The 20,046-nt window shown below is 48.4% G+C and overlaps 3 protein-coding genes across 10 annotated transcripts in view; 1 reads left to right on the top strand and 2 right to left on the bottom strand.

The window, feature by feature from the left end:
- LOC120908757 (mucin-19) overlaps nt 1–20,046 on the top strand; it is a 178,336-nt gene that overhangs the window by 85,230 nt on the left and 73,060 nt on the right. The window lies entirely within an intron of this gene.
- LOC120908760 (ATP-binding cassette sub-family A member 3-like) lies at nt 1,787–12,907 on the bottom strand. Of its 3 annotated transcripts, none has more exons than XM_040320098.1 (11): nt 10,849–11,124; nt 9,772–10,014; nt 9,513–9,712; nt 9,176–9,436; nt 6,488–6,742; nt 6,287–6,419; nt 4,849–6,223; nt 4,691–4,776; nt 4,248–4,609; nt 2,321–4,179; nt 1,787–2,241 (listed from the first exon to the last, which is right to left on the bottom strand). In XM_040320098.1, the coding sequence occupies exons 2-11, from the start codon at nt 9,989–9,991 to the stop codon at nt 2,061–2,063; spliced, it is 4,932 nt and encodes a 1,643-aa protein (XP_040176032.1). In that variant the 5' UTR covers nt 9,992–10,014; nt 10,849–11,124; the 3' UTR covers nt 1,787–2,060. The 3 variants fall into 3 exon arrangements, with proteins under 3 accessions (XP_040176032.1, XP_040176033.1, XP_040176031.1); XM_040320097.1 differs by lacking the exon at nt 10,849–11,124 and adding an exon at nt 11,932–12,907 and having other exon boundaries at nt 2,061–2,241; XM_040320099.1 differs by lacking the exons at nt 9,176–9,436; nt 9,513–9,712; nt 9,772–10,014; nt 10,849–11,124 and adding an exon at nt 6,827–9,050.
- LOC120908758 (ATP-binding cassette sub-family A member 3-like) lies at nt 12,994–19,471 on the bottom strand. Of its 2 annotated transcripts, XM_040320095.1 has the most exons (7): nt 19,345–19,471; nt 17,624–18,612; nt 16,039–17,543; nt 15,895–15,968; nt 15,475–15,827; nt 13,505–15,393; nt 13,245–13,425 (listed from the first exon to the last, which is right to left on the bottom strand). In XM_040320095.1, the coding sequence occupies exons 2-7, from the start codon at nt 18,578–18,580 to the stop codon at nt 13,245–13,247; spliced, it is 4,959 nt and encodes a 1,652-aa protein (XP_040176029.1). In that variant the 5' UTR covers nt 18,581–18,612; nt 19,345–19,471. The 2 variants fall into 2 exon arrangements, with proteins under 2 accessions (XP_040176030.1, XP_040176029.1); XM_040320096.1 differs by lacking the exon at nt 19,345–19,471 and having other exon boundaries at nt 12,994–13,425; nt 17,624–18,580.

Here is a 20,046-nt window from a genome sequence, read left to right as displayed (position 1 = left end):
AGGTCGGGAATATTTGCTATACAATGAGGGAGACTTGCTTTAATAGTAAAAAATAGAGCTTTATTTCTTTACTATATCAAATCTACCACATACTAAACCAAAACCAAGACAAAAGTGTCAGCACAATCTGCATAAAAATTTGAGTTGCTAAAAAGATCATGGCACAGTGGCAGTAACTGAGACAAAAGACATTACTTGTTTCGGATATAAAGCTAGAACTAGATTCGATGCGACGATAGTTAGGACCAAGACAGCACCAGCGCAGTAATAGTGGTGGAAATCATAGATCCAACAGGAAACTAGTCAAAAATCTACTAAAAGTACCGATATCAGCGCCAAATCCAGCAAGCAAATATGTAAAATGTTTAGTTGCTGGCTGCCACCGCATGAAACATCATTGTGAACACGTTGAAGATGCTGATTCGTTTCAACATACAACTCAAGATAGATTAAAATGCTCAAAATATCCCATAATCGCTGGCTCATTTTAAAAATACAAAAGCTTTATAAACTACACCCAAATTCTTTGTCGAAAGACGGATAAGGACGGATTACGTAATGCTTATCGGACGGATTACGTAATGCTTATCGGAAGGTGGAGCACCTTAGAACATCACATTTCATTGCACTGCACCGAAGTATTTCTCTCGCGACATGATGATTTTTAGTGACTTAGTTTGCGTAATTGATACACCCCTGGTTACGTATTTTATGGATGACCTATTACGCCCACCTTGGCTATGCAATATGCCAGTTTGCTGGCGTCAATACAGCGCACTGTGCTCTAGTCAGTCCCCAATGACATGGGTGACGGAAAATGAACGATTATTTGATTGTTTTAAAATCGATTACTTGGGCACCCTGCCCGGCGAGCTAACCGCTTACCATCATAATCGCTACCATGCTGGCATCCTAGCTCCGGTAGCACCGTGTCTGCCATTGACATTGACTGAAATTCAATATTGATTTACGGTGTTGCGCTTTCGTCGATTACACATTTTTCTTCCTTACAGATTTTCAACGCGGTACTGTTTTTCACTAGAAAAAACCGGAAGGATGCATGAATTCACAAACGAAAGCCACCTGTAGCACCTGTAGGTGAGCCTGAGCTTGAAGCATAAGTAACAGGACACCCAGATGGGGGTCTCCGCCGCTCCCTCGCTGTGGATCAAATGCGATTGAATTGGATGGAAAATTTGTTTTCTTTTTGCTCCCCTTTTGCATCAATGGTATGGTTTACCAACTCTGGATTTGTTTTAATTTTACACGCTGTTCGAACATCAGAACGCCGATCGCAATTCGTTTTTCTTTTCCCAGGGATGGAAGCTGAGCATTTCGCGGGGAGTGGCGTCAAAATTGATTAATTTCATTTGCCGTTCATCGTTTCACTTTGGATGCTTTTGTTTCGAAATTAATCACATTCGCAAGCGGTAACGTTGTTAGCGATGCAGCCGTTATGTCGTTCGCCGCGCCGTTGTGTGAAGTTTCATCACTCACCTTCCCATTCCTTGCCGTCCTGGTTCATGGATGATTGATGAAAGCAAGCCAAAACATGCAACACATTCGTGTCCTGTCATCTTGTCGAACGAGAGACGGAGTGGCCTTGAATCCTTCCTGTTTTTAAAGGGCAAAAGGGATGTAGCCGAGGACGACGATGACTTGTGCAAGGTGACGGCTCTGTACCGTTTCGGGGTTACAATCGTTTTCCATGTCGCAAATCCTGGAAGCAATTAGGTGCAAATGTTTTGCCTCAATGATCTACCGTTTTTTCAAGCCGAATGAGTTCTCCATAACGACCTCCTTGTCCGCAGCAACACTCCCGCTTACAACGACAAAGACACATTGGTTTATTTTCATAACGACAATCAGGTCACAAAAAAGAATACTTTACCGCTAGGAACAATACCTTCAAAACCTCGTACCCGGCAATGGTAACAATTGATGCTTGGTTAGTTGATCACAATTTGGCTGCTCGCTAATGGCATGTCAGCTCACTGTCGAACTGCCACCCGATTTTGCAAGCCGTGGTTAACGTTTCTTCCCCAACCATGAATAACCCTTTATTCTACAGCTATTTGATATTTGGTGAAAAACAGGAACACCTGCTCGAGCGTCGTTTGCCCGAGCGCGTAGTCCTCGATGCCTAGCCCATGCTTTGACGATTCCATCAAACCAAACATGGCCGACCACCGCTGATTGGTCCGTGCGATGTGGAACGTGAGCGAGTCTTGATACTCTTCCCTGCGGACAAAGCGTTAGAAAGCGAGAAACAATAAAAAATTGAACATTGAAACCACCAACCAATTGCTGCAATACTTACTTCAAAACAGCACCCACAAATTTGCTTGTCACAAACGATTTTACCCGCTCGGCTGCGTCCGGTTCCGTGCGCTTGGTCTTGACCGTGAGCAGGAAACCCTCGGAGAATTTGTTCTTCAGATGTTGCGTCGAGCCGAGACACTTGAATTCCCCGTTCACCATGATGGCCAGCCGCGTACACAGGGCCTCACACTCTTCCATGCTGTGTGACGTCAGCACGATCGATTTGCCAGAATTACGAATCTTGCAAATCACGTTCCAAAACTGACGCTTCGCCCCAGGATCCATGCCCGTGGTCGGTTCGTCCAGATACACCACCGACGGGTTGCCAAGCAGGGCGAGTGCCGTACTGAGCTTCCGCTTATTGCCTCCACTGTACGCTTTCGTGCGCTTGTCCAAATGCTTCGTAAAGTTCAGCTCTTCCGCCAGCGTAAGTGACACACCATTAATTTCCCTCCTGCGTACGCCACGCATCAGCGCAAAGATGTGCAGCGTCTCCCGGCCCGTTAGGTCCTCCAGCAGCGCGTCAAACTGTGGACAGTAGCCGATGTGTTTGTGCACCCGATTCATGTCCGTGCGCAGATTGATACCGTTTACCCACGCATCACCGCCCGTTATGTTCTCGTCACCGGTCATCATCTTGAAGGTGGACGTCTTCCCGGCACCATTAATCCCGAGCAGCCCGAAGCACTCCGAGTGACGTACGCCGACCGAGAGTTTGTTAACCGCTACAAACTTGCCATAGTTCTTTGACAGCTCCTTCAGCAACAGATTGTACGATGCCAGCTCACCCGAGCTGCACGCAGCAATGCGGCGTTTCTCCTCTAGCACATCGGAGTCCGTTTCTCCCTGATCGGACGACATCGTAACACCGTTCGCACTCCTGGAGAACAGCTTCTTCGCAACGCGATAGTCCACCAGCAGGATGATCGCGAACGATACTACCCCGATACCGGCAAAGAACAGCAGATTGCGATTGATGCCCGTCTGTTGATCGAAGGTAAATGCGCTCGTACCGCAGCACTGGGGCACCAGCGCACACTTCAACGCCTCAGTGCAGAATGTGATCTGCTCGCAAGCCCGCTGGCACAGTGCCTCCCGACCGCCCACCATGTTCAGCGCGTTCATGCTCTGCGTCAGCGAGAAGCTCGGGAAGAACAGAAAGATCCACTCGAGCACATCGGCCACGTCGTCCAGATCGATGCCTTCGAACCGGAGCAGCGAGACAGCAGTGAAGAAGATCGTACCGGAGAGCACATTCAGGAGCATCATCTTCACAAACCCGGTAGCGGGCACGTGGAACAGGTACGCGAACAAGTACGTTACCGGCAGACTGGAGAAGGCGTAAAGCAGCAGCACCAGCAATACTCGCCCGAGCTGATCGAACGTACTCCAACCGTCCTGCTGAATGATGGCAAGCGTCGCAAGATAGCACAGCGCCGACAGCACGAATATCACATAGTCCCACAGGTAGGAGATCGTCCAGAAGAGGGTCACATTGACGCCGCTCACAAACTGCAGCAGCTTCGCGCGCGTCGTACGCTCCTTGATATAGAACAGAATGAACAGGGCGGACACGAACGCCATCGCAAAGCCGGTATTGAACGCGAGCTGGAATCCAGCATTCGCACCCGTCTCCAGGCGTTGGAGTTGCGTGTCTAGCCGGTAGGGCAGTGGTTTGTTGCTCACTTGCAGTTCACAGTTTGGGCAGATGGACTGCAGCAGAGCGTTGTAGATCATGTTCACGGCTAGTGGTGCACTATGATAAGCTTTGTTGTTGAACCAGGCAGTACATACGGACCGGTCGAGTGATGCACCTGCCCAGTAGCGGGTGTTGAATGTCGCAATATCCTGGGATGACTGAAAACAAGGCATCAACACATTAGCAATGTAAACACAACCTCTCTGCAGAATCCAGGTATACTAACCTTGTTCAGTATGAACGTCGTCATATCCTCATCAATCACAATCAATTGATGTACATCCGGTTCTGTGCGGAATCGATCACGAAAAGCCGCCGTTACAGATTCAAACCCATCGGTCGTTTGCAGCACCGTTAGCGAACCACTATATCCGTCTAGATTGATCTTAAGCTCGGGTAGATCCCGACCGGTGGAGGAGTTCAGGAAGATCAGATAGGACAGCAGCACAAACAGGATGGGAATGAGCATCTGCATCGAGAGCGTGATCCAGCTGCGAATGGTCGTGAGGAACTTTTTGTAAAACTGTGCATTTATTTGTTGGAACAAGCGCCTCGAACCGTCCAGAAGTGTAAGGCCTTCGAGAGAGTCTACAAGAAGAGATGGACGCAAGCAAAGAGAACCATGTTTAATTAACAATTCTTCTTGTCCGAAGATCAAATGTTTCATACATATATCGCTGTTTTCATTCATGTCGATGTATCCACTGGCAGTGTGATTCGTTGAGTGTTCGGTCTGGAACGAGTCACTGCCCGCACTGCAAGTGAGTGTGGAAAGAGAAAATTCAATCAAATCGTTCAATTAACTGTCTACAACACTGCGCACTCACCGCAAAAACACTTCCTCCATCGTTGTAAGCGATATGCCGTAACTGGATATTCCGCAGCTTCGCATCTTATCCTCCAGCTCCTCGAGCATAGGCTGAAACACCTTCAGGTAGTCCTCACGCAGCACAAACGACAACTCCGTCCCAATGTCCGTGTCAATCCGCACCTCCGGGATGTACTTCTTCAATATCTCAAGCACACGCTTCTTATCACACGTCGGTTCCTTCACGCAGATCAACCGATACCCGGCGCCTAAACTTTTCTTCAGGAAAAACGGAGACCCAATCGCTCGCAGCTTCCCTTCCGCCATAATCGCTATCCGATCGCCCAGTACATCCGCCTCGTCCATGAAGTGTGTGGAAAGGATAACAGTACGGCCTACCTTTTCCTTCTGTATCAAATCCCACAGCGCGCGCCGTGCCGACGGATCCATCCCGGACGTCGGTTCGTCCAGCAGAACCACACGAGAGCCTCCGCACAGCGCAATCCCAACGCCCAGCTTACGCTTCATACCGCCCGAGAGTGTGTGCGACTGGGCGTTCCGCTTGTCCGTCAGCTCGAGCAGGTTCACATACTTTTCAATCTCAGCGGCCGTCTTGTCCCCTGGAACGCCCTTTAGCTGCGAGAAAAACTTCAAATGTTCCGCCACAGTTAGCTCGTTGAACAGCACGTTGTGCTGGGGACAGAGGCCTAGCGAAAACCGAACTCCCTCGATATCCTTCCGGATGTCGTACCCGTTCACCAGCGCCGTACCGGAGGTGGGTGAAAACATGCCCGTCAGCATCGACATGGTCGTCGTTTTGCCGGCCCCATTATGCCCGAGCAGGACCGTGATTTGTCCATCGAACATGTTCAGATTTAGCCCCTCCACTGCCACCTTCTTGCCGTACACTTTGCGCAAATTGACGATACGCACGCCGGCCCGGTCGATGTTCGGTTCCTGCTCGAAGTAGGGCGAACTTTCCGCCTTCGCCCAATCGCCCGACCCATCCTCGATGCGGTTCCGTTTCCAGAAATCACGCGTGAACAGAAAATTCCACGGCTTTGCTACACCGAACTCGCCCGGCATTACCTGCTCGAAGTAGAGCGCAATGGCGAGGTAAAGAAGTGCGTCCACCACGAACATCACCATCACCAGACCGACGCTGAACTCGTCGCCCATAGAGGGAGCGGAGAATAGATTGTGCCACTGCAACCCAACCTGGTCGGCCTCGAGGCGAATAATGTTCATGATGCCGAACGACATGGCAGTGTTGGAGAGCAAGCTGGACGCCACCTTGGTGCCCATCGCCATTTCGTCGTAGTTCTGGACGGCAATGTTGAATGGGATAGCAAACAGAAACCACATTAGTCCGGCGATTCCAGCGGCAGTGTTGGCTTTTGAGGGGAAAAAAGAGAATTAATCTTTGCACAATTAGAACAACCAAACGCAATGCTTACCTTTGTTGAAGAACACGCTCATCATGAAGCAGAAGCAGATCGTCACCAAAATGTAGAACAGGAAGAAAAACCACAGCACCGACCAGTCGGCGTACTCAATCACGGATAAGTCAGTGTTTGGTGTTAGGTTAGCCTGCAATAATTAAACGATTCATTAGCACTTCTACCAACCAATTTGCTCTAAACGAAGATGTAACTTACACTAATTAGAAATATTAGCAACGAGATGGTAATCAGTAGGAGCACCAGACACCGCACGAACCACGCCGTCCAGTGCAGCCAGTTCGGCAGGCCCATAATTTTCATCGCCTCCTTCAGCTGCTTCTCCTTCTCGATCGTGATAAACTTTACCGTATTGATGCAGGTGTAGAAGAACGATATCAGTATAATCATTGGCAGCAATCGTTCCATTGCTACAAGCACCAAATCCTCGTAGTACGGTGGATAGGGAAAGCGCTGAATGTGGGAAATTGGTGAGATCATGCTTTATAGCTATTGCGCACTATCTCGGATTTCCCCAAATCCAATCGAATGACTCACCCGCAGTGACACATCAGGGAGATCGTAATCGGCCCGCTGCCGTCGAATGAAGGTGCGTGAAATGGCGGCCTGGAGGGTGAGAAAACCTTCCCGCCAATAATTGGGACTGCCACCGTCCGATTGGTTGGCATTGCGCAGTCCCTGGACGAACGGGACGACCATGAAGTTGGTGCGCCAGTTACCGAACGTCCAGCCGGTGAATCGTAACTCGCCCGGAAGACGAATGGCGTATCGTAGCTTTTGCGGTAGATCGGTGATGTTCTACCAATGATCGATTAGTGAGAGGGTCAGCAATAGGGACATGAATTCCAGACGTATACAACTCTCACCTAACACATGGCCCTCTGCTCTTACCTACCGAGAGTTCCGTGACTATCGGACCAATAATTATAACACTAATACCTGTGCAACAACTGAAACAAATTCGATGCTCGATCAAAACGTTACTCCCGCTACCGACACTTATCATAATCCTCTCTCACATTCTGGAGGGAGTGCCGCGATGCCAACTACTACAACAGATACGCTCGCACAGCCCGTTACGATTTCCTCACCTGCCATGACCACTACAGACGCAGCTTTGTTTACAAACGAACCACATCTTGACCTTAATGAGCGAATGCTTGTTACTACCACACCTACTAGGTCACCTCCCGAATGCTTAGCCGCTCCTAAAAAACGACCGAAGCGAAACGCTAAACGGACTGATGAATCTGCTGACGCTGGCCCGTCGGATGAATAGCAATCTTGCACCGCATCCGGCGATGCACCTCGTTCAGCTCATCCCAGTCTCTCTATCTACTACCAAAATGTACGTGGTCTACGAACGAAAACTACAAATCTTCGCCTGGCGCTATCAGAATCAGAATATGATTTTATCATTCTTACCGAGACTTGGCTTACTCAGTCAATACCTTCCTCGCTCCTCACTGACGATCATTATCATATCTACAGGTGCGATAGGAATCTTTCCAACAGTGCCCTCTCACGCGGTGGGGGTGTTTTAATTGCAAGTTCCTCTTCAATACCGACATGTGAAATCGCATCGCCTAATACCATACTGGAACAACTTTGGATCAAAACATTGCTGCCAGGTGTCTCTGTTTACATCGGCGTTGTTTACATTCCGCCTAGTCATGCGAATGACCCCGCAGTGATGAACGCTTTACATGATAGTGTACGTGAAATTTCAAGCCGCATCAAAGAGAGCGATTTATTATACGTCTTCGGAGATTTCAATAAACCTGATATCAGATGGGAGCTGACTAATACATCTGAAGCCACCGATTGCTCTCCATGTTATTCTGTCATGCATTATGCGCCTTTATGCAATTCCGTGGCTAATACCGATTTCGTTGATGGGTTGCATAGTACCGGATTATTTCAGTTGAGTGGTATTGCAAATCAATCTGGGCGTCAATTGGATCTGGTCTTCGCAAACCTTGCCGCAACCAATATTTTGTGCGACTCAATCACACCTCTGCACTCTGTGAATGGTACTTCGGCTCTAGAGAACTTCCTCCCATACGTAACACACTGTAGTATTCCACTTCTCAGTGAGGACTTTCATCATCCTTCATTGGATATGATGATTTATTATCCCGTACAACTATCCCACACCACCAACAGTCACACTCGCAGTACAGTCAATAGAAATTTCTTCAAAACGAATGTGGAACGTATGAATGCCCTTATTGTGTCGTTTGACCGTAATTTTGACTGCTCCAACTTTTCCACTATCGACGAAGCCACCGATTGCTTTAGCGTTTTTATGCGCTCAGCGATTAATTCCTGCGTTCCTGTTGCTCAACGAAAGCCTGGCCCCGATTGGTCTAATGCATCTTTAAGACGGTTGAAAAAAATAAAATCAAAAGCCTACGCGGATTACAGTAGAACGAGATCATCGCTGCATAGGAGAATTTTTTTCGATGCACTGAACAATTATCGTCGACATAATCGTGTGCTCTACCGCTCCTTCATTCGCCGTACTGAAAGGCAGCTATTTTCCAAGCCGACACGGTTCTGGAGCTTCTGGAACAAACGGCGCAATATAAGAAGTATCCCTCCGTCAATGAGCTACAATGGCCAAACTAGTATCGATACATCCGATATTTGCAACACTCTCGCCAATCGTTTCGCTGATGCATTCACCCTTCCTGTTCACAATCCTAACACACTAGCAGAGGCCACCCGCAATACTCCATCGGATGCTATCGATTTTATTATACCCACCAAATCCTCGTAGTACGGTGGATAGGGAAAGCGCTGAATGTGGGAAATTGGTGAGATCATGCTTTATAGCTATTGCGCACTATCTCGGATTTCCCCAAATCCAATCGAATGACTCACCCGCAGTGACACATCAGGGAGATCGTAATCGGCCCGCTGCCGTCGAATGAAGGTGCGTGAAATGGCGGCCTGGAGGGTGAGAAAACCTTCCCGCCAATAATTGGGACTGCCACCGTCCGATTGGTTGGCATTGCGCAGTCCCTGGACGAACGGGACGACCATGAAGTTGGTGCGCCAGTTACCGAACGTCCAGCCGGTGAATCGTAACTCGCCCGGAAGACGAATGGCGTATCGTAGCTTTTGCGGTAGATCGGTGATGTTCTACCAATGATCGATTAGTGAGAGGGTCAGCAATAGGGACATGAATTCCAGACGTATACAACACCCTTATACTTACTGTGTAACTGTCTGGAAACTCTATTCCACCGATGTAGTTGCGCTGCATCAGTAAACTCTCCAGCTCACGAGCATTTGGCATTGGTACTAGTGACACTGCTCTTGTATTTGTAATCTCCTCCTTTAACGCATCATCCAGCAACTTCTGGAGTATCGCATTTTGTGGCGAATAGGCAATGCTGAATGTTACGGGTGGGAAAGCTGCACAAAAACGCCAAACTATTGTCAAAGTTCACAAACACCCAGCATTTCTTGCTTACCGGTATCCAGATCACGCAGAGATCCAATCGGCAAGCGCTCGAAGATGGTTGGCGTTAGCACCTGTTCCGGATCGACCAGACCACGGACCACTATTAACATTGCACAGCAAAACACCGGTATGAGGATCTCGAACAGCGTCTGTATGTAATGGCGCTTCTGTATGATCCAGTTCTTCCACAGTAGCAACACAAACTTGTTCCAGCGCGAGGTAGACGCCATGATGGAAGGATATCTGAAGAGAGCTGTAGAGCACAGGGAAATGAATTTTTGTAACTGCGTGCCACTCACTACCAGCTTGTGTGGCTTCAAGATCTAAAGTCACACGGTGGCGATGTTTTTGAAACACCTATTAGTGCGATGAATTGTCTTATCACACTTCTATCACAATTGCATCTTATCGCGCAATGTGCTATTGGCCGAAGCAAGAAAAAAAGTCGACTCGTTTGAACAGTAATTTATCTGCAATAGCGTTTTCTATAGATAAACAGTTCGATGATGACGTTAGCAGACGTTACAAAAAATGATTCACAATTTGTGCGTATAAACACACAGCAAATATGGGAAAAGTTAGTTTTTCAGAATACTCCATTGTTCCTGGTCCAGACTATACAAACACCGGTTCATTCATTGCGCATAATGCTGGTTAATAAACGTAAACAGTTTGCCTCTTTTTCATCATTAATAGCACCACAGACACTAGCGTACAATAGCGTATTCCAATTTTCCGGTACATAAACACGGGACAAAACATTATGCCAGCATTATGTTTCATTTGACCGTTTCACACTGATTTCGTTTGCCTCTGGGTGAATCATTCACACCACCTTTGTGTGAGTGTGCGCGTGTTGCCGAAAATGATAACACGACGCGCGGCTTATCAAGTCCAGCATCACGCCCAACATATGGACCCATCGCAATAGCAAAGGGTAATTAATTCGCGTAGGGTTACGCGTCAAACAAACTGCTTGATTATCTCTTATCGCGTGTTTGTTTAATCGCACACAAACGCACATAATTTGCAGCATACAAAACGGTTTAGCAGACGCTACGGTCAATATGAAACAATTGGACCATACCTTGTGCATGTGCGTCACAAATCCAGCAACCTCGATCACGTTACTACTTCCCGCGACTGGAATTGTGCTTTAGAGGAATTCGCCCTTTTTTATGTTCACCTCCGCAAACACGTTATGAATGGCTGTACCGCGAACTGCTCCCCAACCAAGTACACTATTCTAAGGAATGGTACACGCACATTCTACACCGCAACTGGCCCCAATCCCCTACTCAAGCCACGCAAGACGCACCGACGGCAACGACCAGCACGATCCGCACGTCCACGCTGTACTGATTGTGTGTCGGATCAATTTGAGCCACTCGCTCGGTCGGACGGTCGGTCGGCTCCACCGCTGGCCCGACGAATGTTTATCAACAAATCGCCACTACCAATACTAGCGTGCGCGCTACCAATGGCACAAGTGGCCGTGTCTGCGCGACCATTACTAAGCACTTATTCGCTATTCACTTCACTTCCTTTCGGCGCGTGCTTTCCCACGCATGACGCCGAAGGTGTTTTTGCTTTGCGTGCGACCTTACCGGCAGGCGTGTGGAAGTTTCGGGGCTGATAAAAAGCCCGCTCTATCCAGAGCTTCGGCAAATCACCTTAACGAGACGATGTTATTATAAAACGACGTGTCCTTTTTTATCCCCACCCCGGACATTCGTCGGTGGTGACCCTTTTTGTTTATTGATTTCTTGATGTGAAAATCGATATCAACCCTTTCTAGTTCAACGCGCCCGAGGCCGTCTGGCGAACATTAGTTTGTCGTTTGGCGTAACGTCATAAAAAAGAACACTTTGTCCACGTCAGACAGCAGTGTGTGTATGTGTATTATTCACTGCACGTCGCCCGGTTGACGTGGGAAGGAGGGATATTAAAACACGTGAATTTATTACCCTTCGCCTATTCATGGGGCTCCGGGGTTGCCTGTTGAGTTTCTACACACACACACACACACACACACACACACACACACACACACACACACTACGTACGTTAATTACTAATTGAACAGCAACAGTGTGATGTATTCTAGAATATGGTACCTAGAAATAAGTGTAACACCCTCGCAGTATGCTAAATATTTTATACTACTCACACTTATTGCTTTCCACTGTAACTTCCAATGTCCGTTCGTAGACCTTTGACGCATGGTGATATTTTATTAAAAGCCCGAATCATTCTCTTCTCATTACAGGTAAGGCGGCGGGGTAGCACTCGAAATATTGACGGCAAAAATTCGTCGTTCGTAAGTAGCAGCTCTTGGTTTGAACAATCGAATTTGACTGATAATACTAAACGATTACACTCCGGTGCACACAGTTGGGGTGGTTCAATTTTGGCTTTGTTTACACATTCACTGCAATTTATTGTACGGCCTACTAGCACCAATATTGTGTCGTGCTTTCAACTAAACTAGCTACATTGCCTACTAGAGTAAACCAACCAAGAGTATCATTCAATAGGTGGCTGACAGTTCAATTTAAAAGCACACCGTTATGTGCAAAATCTGATTCCTAATAATCTAGGGAATGTTCTACTGGGAAAACAGATAAACAATTAACAAGCAAACACACCTTTTAATGTGAAGTATTTACCTTTTTCATGGTTCAATTTCACTTACAAATTTATGTTAAATTCCTGAATCTAAATCTGAATTCTAGATCGTTTCCGATATTTGGAAAAAATTTAATCCAGATTATGGAACAATGCCGATTGCGGAATGTATGGTACGGAGTGCAAACGATCCAAACATACTTGCATGCTCATAGAGAGCAACTATATTCTGATTCAAAGGAATGTGAGAACGGTAGCAATACGCCACAGACCTTACAATTTCAATTTTCTCTAATTGTGTAAACCTATTCGGTTGAAGCGGATTTAAACATGTAAAGAGCTGAAGGGAATTCATTCGGTTTAAGAGAAAATTTGTTCATCACGGCATCACGGCAACTTAAAATAATGAAATAAACATGGAAAACGATTGAGGAATATATCTGTTCATGAATCTGTTAACATTTCCGTTGAAATTCATTTGAAATAGAAACCTACACTCCGGAGTAGTTTATGATTCTGGAACCGATTTGGAAGTCAAGGAAGTATGCTTGAACCGATTCTTTAACAGTTTGGAGCTAGAAGTAATCGTTGCAAACTTAGAATCTTCTTTGTCACAACTTACATCACTCTGAACTCGTTTTATTTTACAATTATTATAAATTACAAATCTTACACACTAATCTTTTACTAAAACTTGTATGCTCAATCTATCTGCATTATAAGTTAACTTAAGAATCTCGATGCTTTTGTTATTACAAAAACCCTGTAAACCCCAAAATGTCCCCCAATTTATCGTGTCTGCCCAGGCACTTCTTCACTATCAAGAAGTACCGCAGCCACTTGGTCCTGCAGTTCTCACTCGGTAACTCGCTGATATTTGGTAAAGAACAGGAACACCTGTTCCAGCGACGTTTGGCCGAGTGCGTAGTCCTCGATTTCCAGCTCTTGCTTCGAGCTTTCCATCAGGCCAAACATCTGGGACCATTTCAGATCCGTTACCGGTATGTGGAAGGTGAGAGAATCTTCGTACTCCTCTCTGGAAAGAAGCAATTTAAAAAAAAAAACATTGAGCAAGAGCGTTCCCGACTGGCAACTACCAACAATCAAACACTTACTTAAGCACGGCTCCGCTGAAGCGACTCATCACAAAGTCCTTCACACCGGCTACTCGTTTCTGCTGTGCATCGGTCGACCCTCGAGCCACCTTCACCGTGAGCAGGAATCCTTTGGAGAATTTGTTCTTCAGATGTTGCGTCGAGCCGAGACATTTGAACTCGCCGTTCACCATGATGGCCAGCCGCGTACACAGTGCCTCACACTCTTCCATGCTGTGTGACGTCAGCACGATCGATTTGCCCGTGCTGCGTACCTTACAAATAACATCCCAGAACTGACGTTTCGCTCCCGGATCCATGCCCGTGGTCGGTTCGTCCAGATACACCACCGACGGATTGCCAAGCAGGGCAAGTGCCGTACTAAGTTTCCGCTTATTGCCTCCACTGTACGCTTTCGTGCGCTTGTCCAAATGCTTGGTAAAGTTCAGCTCTTCCGCCAGAATGTAGGACACATTCTTCACCTCCTGCTTGCGTACACCTCGCAGCAGTGCAAATATGCGCAACGTTTCCCGGCCCGTCAGATCCTCCAGCAGCGCGTCAAACTGCGGACAGTAGCCAATCTGCCGATGCGCTCGATTCATGTCCTCCCGCAAGCTGATCCCCTTGACCCAAGCATTACCGGACGAAATTTCCTCATCGCCCGTCATCATTTTGAACGTCGTAGTCTTGCCTGCGCCGTTGATGCCGAGCAGCCCGAAGCACTCAGAATGATTGATGCCGATTGACAGGTTGTTTACCGCCTGGAAGTTGCCGTAGTACTTTGTAACGTCGCGCAACAGCAAATTGTGCCCGTCGATGTCCGTCCGGCTGAGATTCGCTATACGGCGCTTTTCCTCCAGCACGTCCGAGTCCTGTTCCGAACCCACTGTGCCCTGTGGTCCCGCTGGGCTCGCCGAACCTTTTGGCTTTCGACGGAACAACCGTTGCAGTACGCCATACTCCAGCATAAACAGCAGCGAAAAGGAAACGGTTCCAATCAGCACACAAAACAGCAGATTGCGAATGATGCCCACGTTGCCGAAGGAGAACACCTCCAAATCGCAACAGCGCGCATCAACCGAGCACAGATCGTCAACCACACACTGTGCTCCGAGCAGGTCGCAGAACTTTTTGCACGAGGAGGCCGTGCTGGACGCCGCATTCAGATTGTTCAACCCATGGCTAAGCACAAAGTTCGGGAAGAACATAAACACCCACTCGAGCCCTTCGGCAACCTCCACCAGATCGATACCGTCAAACTTGAGCACGTTGACGGCGGTGAAGAAGATTGCGCCCGAAAGCACGTTCACGAACATCATGCGCACGAATCCGGTTGCGGAAACGCTAAACAGGAACGAGAACAGATACGTTACGGGGAGCGTGGCGTAGCCGAAGAATAAGAGCAATAGGAACGCACGTCCAAGCTCTTCGAACGTTGACCAACCCTCCTCCTGGAAGATGGCCACCGTCGCGATGTACACCAAACTGTTCAGCACGAACAGCGTAAAGTCCCACATGAACGCCAGCAGCCAGAACATCGTCACATTGGTACCGCTGACGAACTGTAGCAGCTTGGCGCGCGAAGTACGCTCCTTGATGTAGAACATGATGTACAGGGCGGCCACGAACGCCATCGCAAAGCCGGTGTTGAACGCGAGCTGGAATCCAGCGTTCAGCCCTGTGTTGAGCTTCTTCAGTTGCGTGTCCAACCGGTACGGAAGTGGTTTGTTGATCACATGCAGTTGGCATTCCGTGCACTGGGCTTGCAAGATGGCGCTGTACACTAGATTCAGCGCGAGCGGGGCCGTGTGGAATGCCTTATTGTTGAACCAGCCAACGTACGGTGCGCCCGAGCGGATGGTAGCACCCACAAAGTATCGGGTGTTCACTGCGGCAATGTCCTCGATGGACTGGAAATACAAACACACGCAATCAGTACGCGATCGCGATCATATGAGCATGGGAGGGGGGGGGGGGGGGGTTCAGCTTACCTTGCGCACAATGTACTCTGTCATGTCCTCGTCGATAGTGACCAGTTCGCCGCGGCCAGTAAACATGTTCTGGAATGCTTCAACTCTTGCCGTTTCACCACCGGCACGCTCAAGTACGGTGATTGCCTTCTCGTAGGAATCGATCGTTATTTCCAGCGCGGGCAAATCTTTGCCCGCCGAAATGCTCCGTGTAATGATGAACGTCATACAGACGAAAAATATCGGTATGACAAACATCATGACCAGCTGAACCCAAGCGCGAATGGACGAGAGGTACTTCTTCAGCAGCTGGGCTTGTATCTGGTTGAACAGGAGCTCCTTACCAGTCAGCAGGTGCAGACGATCCAATGCATCTGATGGGGAAAGTTATACATTAGTCTGATACTTAGTAGAATAAGTTGTACACATTATCATACTTACATTCGGAACTGCCTGTCTCAACAACGGTGCCATTGGTATGGGTTCCTGTTTCGTCGAAACTGTCACTACCAGCCCTGCGAAAACAAGATATCAAGATGTTATCCATAACATTCAAATCGACATCAAGATTTCCCAATAACTTACTTCAAGAACACTTCCTCCATGGTTGTCAGCGATATGCCGTAGCTAGTAATGCCGCAGCTCACCATCTGCTGCTCAATATCCTCCAGCAGTCGCTGGAACACGTCCAAATAGTCCTCCTTCAGTATAAACGACAGCTCCGACCCAATGTCTGTGTCGATCGTCACGTCCGGGATGTATTTCCTCAGTATGCTCAATAGTCGCTGCTTATCACATCTCGCATCCTTCACGCAGATCAACCGATACCCAACGCCGAACGTTTTCTTCATGAAAAAGGGTGACCCAACTGCTTTCAGCTTACCCTCCGCCATGATCGCTATCCGATCGCCGAGCACATCAGCTTCATCCATGAAATGCGTGGAAAGGAGCATCGTACGGTTTTGTTTTTCCTTTTGCAATAAATTCCACAATGCACGTCGCGCGGACGGATCCATCCCCGACGTGGGTTCATCGAGCAGTACCACCTTCGAACCACCACACAGTGCCATACCGACGGCAAGCTTGCGTTTCATACCACCGGATAACGTCTGGGATTGTGCGTCACGCTTGTCCGTCAACTCGAGCAGCTTCAGATAACGATCAATCTCTCCACTGACCGCCTCCGTTGGAACACCCTTCAGACGGGAGAAGAACTTCAAGTGCTCGTCCACCGTCATCTCGTCGAACAGTACATTGTGCTGGGGGCACAATCCCAGCGACGATCGTACACCATCGATGTCAGTGCGTATGTCGTGTCCGTTGATCAGTGCCGTACCAGAAGTGGGTGCAAACACGCCCGTCAGCATCGACATGGTCGTCGTCTTGCCCGCTCCATTGTGACCCAGCAGGACAGAGATTTGATTCTCGTACATCCGCAAGTTCAACCCATCCACAGCCGCCTTATTACCTTTGTATACCTTGCGCAGCTGTTTGATCTCAACACCGGCATACCCTGCCGGATCCTGCTCGATGTACCGGGACTCGGTTGAGCCGTTCGCTTGAAACAACGTGTCGCGCGATGGTGTCTGCGTTCGAACCCAGAACTCCTTCGTGAACGGGAAATACCACGGCCTTGCTATGCCAAACTCTCCCGGCATAATCTGCTCAATGTACAGCGCAATCAATAGGTAGATGACGGCATCTACCAGCAGCATTATAATGATCAGTCCCACGTTAAACCCATCATCGATGGTGGCCGGTTCGAAGAGATTTGACCACCGCAAACCGACCGCAGTTGCTTCGAGCCGCACAGTCAAAAACATTGCCAGTGACATGCCCGAGTTCGACAGCAGACACATGCCCAGCTTGGCACCCGTGCCCATCTCGTCGTAGTTTTGCTGGCTCACGTTGAACGGCAGCTGCGTGACAAACCACAGCAACCCGGCAATACCAGCGGCCGTGTTCGCCTTGCTGAAGAACACACTTATCATGAAGCAGAAGCAGATCGTGCTGATGCTGTACACGAAGAAGAACACCCAAATCAGCGTCCAATCGGAGTTCTCAAAGATGGCGGCCGAGCTGAAGGGGACCTATTGTAACAAGAAGCAGAATTAGTACCTGTTTCCATGGCAACTCAATTTACAACCGACGCAACGCAAAAACAACTTACGCAGAGCAATATCGTGATAAGCGATAGCGAAACCGTCAGCAGGATGAGACACTTCATGAACCACGCCGACCAGTGCAGCCAGTTCGACAGGCCCATTATCTTCATCGCCTCCTTCAGCTGCTTCTCCTTCTCGATCGTGATGTACTTGACCGTGTTGATGCAGGTGTAGAAGAACGATATGACGATGATGAGGGCCAGCAGCTGCTGCAGCGCCTCCAGGATCGCATCGTCGTAGTACGGCGGGTACGGATAGCGCTGCACGTGCACGGTCGGTAGGTCGACTCCGGGCAGGCGGCGTCCCAGTAGCGCCCTCGATATCGCACCCTGTATGCCCAGGAATCCTTCGCTGTAGTAGCTCGGTGAACCGCCATCGTCCAGCAGAGGGTTGCGAAGACGCGGGGAAAATGGCACCACCAGCAGGTTCGTTACCCAGTTGGAAAACTGAAACTCATCGTCGCGCAGTTCCGCCGGGTAGCGTACAGCGAACGTTAAGTTATCCGTCGGCACACCGTTTGCCACTGTCCAGCTTGCCCAACTGTCGTCAAACTCTACCCCAGCCAGGAACGATGACTCTGCCAGCACACTTTCCATCTCCCGAGCATCCGCGAACGAGGCATAGGTTAGGCGTGCCTTCGGGTCATTTGCATTCAACGCTCGAACCGCTTCCTGTACGACCGCTTCGAGCAGATCATTGCGGGGCGAGTAGGCTATCTTGAATTCAAAGTTTTTGGCCTCGGCCAACTTTTCCAAATGTGTTAGACGATCGGTTTCAAGCGGTTTAAACACTGAATTGCTGTCAATAAACTCCGGATCGACGAGACCGCGCACGAGCAGCAGTATGGAGCAGCACAGGACCGGGATCAGTATTTCGAACAGCGTTTGAATGTAGTGCCGCTTCTGCAGGATCCAGTTCTTCCAGAGGAGAAGCACAAACTTCTCCCAGTTGCTGGTCGCCATTTGTCACGTTTTTCGCTCCAGATAGCGCAACACTGTAAGCATTTATTGGATGGGAAAGTGAATGAAGAAGGCTTGCAATTAGAAGGGTGTGACCGTACAATCGGGTGCGTCTTATCGCATGACAACGTGTGGGGCACGGTGTCTTGTGACTGATTGCAATAATTTGTCTATTGGTGTGTACGTTAGGAGTGATAGTATTTCAAGTGCAATTTTGTGAGCTGTTTGATATAATCGATGAGTAACCTAGTATCAGAAAATCAGTTATATTTACACCATTCATAACTATCAACAAGTACATTTAAGACAGTAAAAGTTTGCCTGCCACAACTCAAAGAATTAACGGAAAATCTCAACATCCCCGTCAAGCAACACATTTTAGTACACACATCACTTGTTGCCACATGGTCTTTATTGTACTTGAACTAAAACTTGAACTGAACAATAAACGAGACACCTAAAAAACTGACACATTGAAACACCTGACTGTTTAAGAATCACTGTTTTGCTTGAATACCCTTGGTAATACTGGACCAACTGAAGTTGCATTAGTCTTTATTTCCTGAATTCATCATACAGGCATTTTGATTACTAAAAAAGCGAGTTTAAAATTAAAGTTCACTTCACAGTCTGTTGGTGGACTTCTTGATGTCCAAAAAACTGGAACTACGCCACTGCACATGCTTTCAAAACTTCTCAACAAACATTATCCACAACGGCTATCACATTACATCTATCAACCATCAGCTTCTATGCACTCTACAAACCTTGAAAGCTTGCAACCACAGCACTATACTACCGCTACTACCCGTACACTCTTGCTTAACCGTTCCGCAAAGGGGATGCACCTGCCGGAAGCGCTCGTTTCGTTGTGACTAACGGCGATGCTCGTGGCGAGCCTTTTCTTATAACAACCCCATCAACGGCCCATCCATTGACGAACGTGCTTATCAGTGGTGCGATAATCAATTGTCTTCGGTTTATCTGTACGTGTGTGTGAGTAAGTGTCTGTGCAAAAGCTATCAAAACCCATAGAATGTTCCACCTGTACACCGCTCGCACAGGAAATTGGTGCCCTTCCGGCAATCATCAACCCAGCATACCCTTCCGAGGGAAAAAATTTAAGCGCGAGCACAATCTCCCACACAACCAATACATCGTTGTTCACCGCCGGCGATAAGATAAAACCCGGCCCCGAATGTGGATGCTCCCCACGATTGAGTCATTCTGCCTGCGGCCAGACACGCTACCATTGGAGGGAGGCTCCTTTACGACCCAATAAACGCGCGCGCCCCGAAAGCACACGCCTTCGTGGGATGATACACGCCGTTGGGGTTTCGCGTGCTATACCCAAGCAGAAGTGTGTTTTCCCGTTGCAAAGATTAGGGTTGGTTGTAGCCAGTTCGCACATTACTGTCACCCGATGCGCTTCGAGAAGAAAGGTGGCCGGATTGATAAGAGCTGCTGAC

The sequence above is a fragment of the Anopheles arabiensis genome, chromosome 2, assembly GCF_016920715.1.
Source record: "Anopheles arabiensis isolate DONGOLA chromosome 2, AaraD3, whole genome shotgun sequence".
In the NCBI taxonomy this organism is placed as follows: Eukaryota; Metazoa; Arthropoda; class Insecta; order Diptera; family Culicidae; genus Anopheles; species Anopheles arabiensis.
The sequence above is the reverse complement of the archived record's forward strand: the minus strand, read 5'-3'. Positions and strand labels throughout refer to the sequence as shown.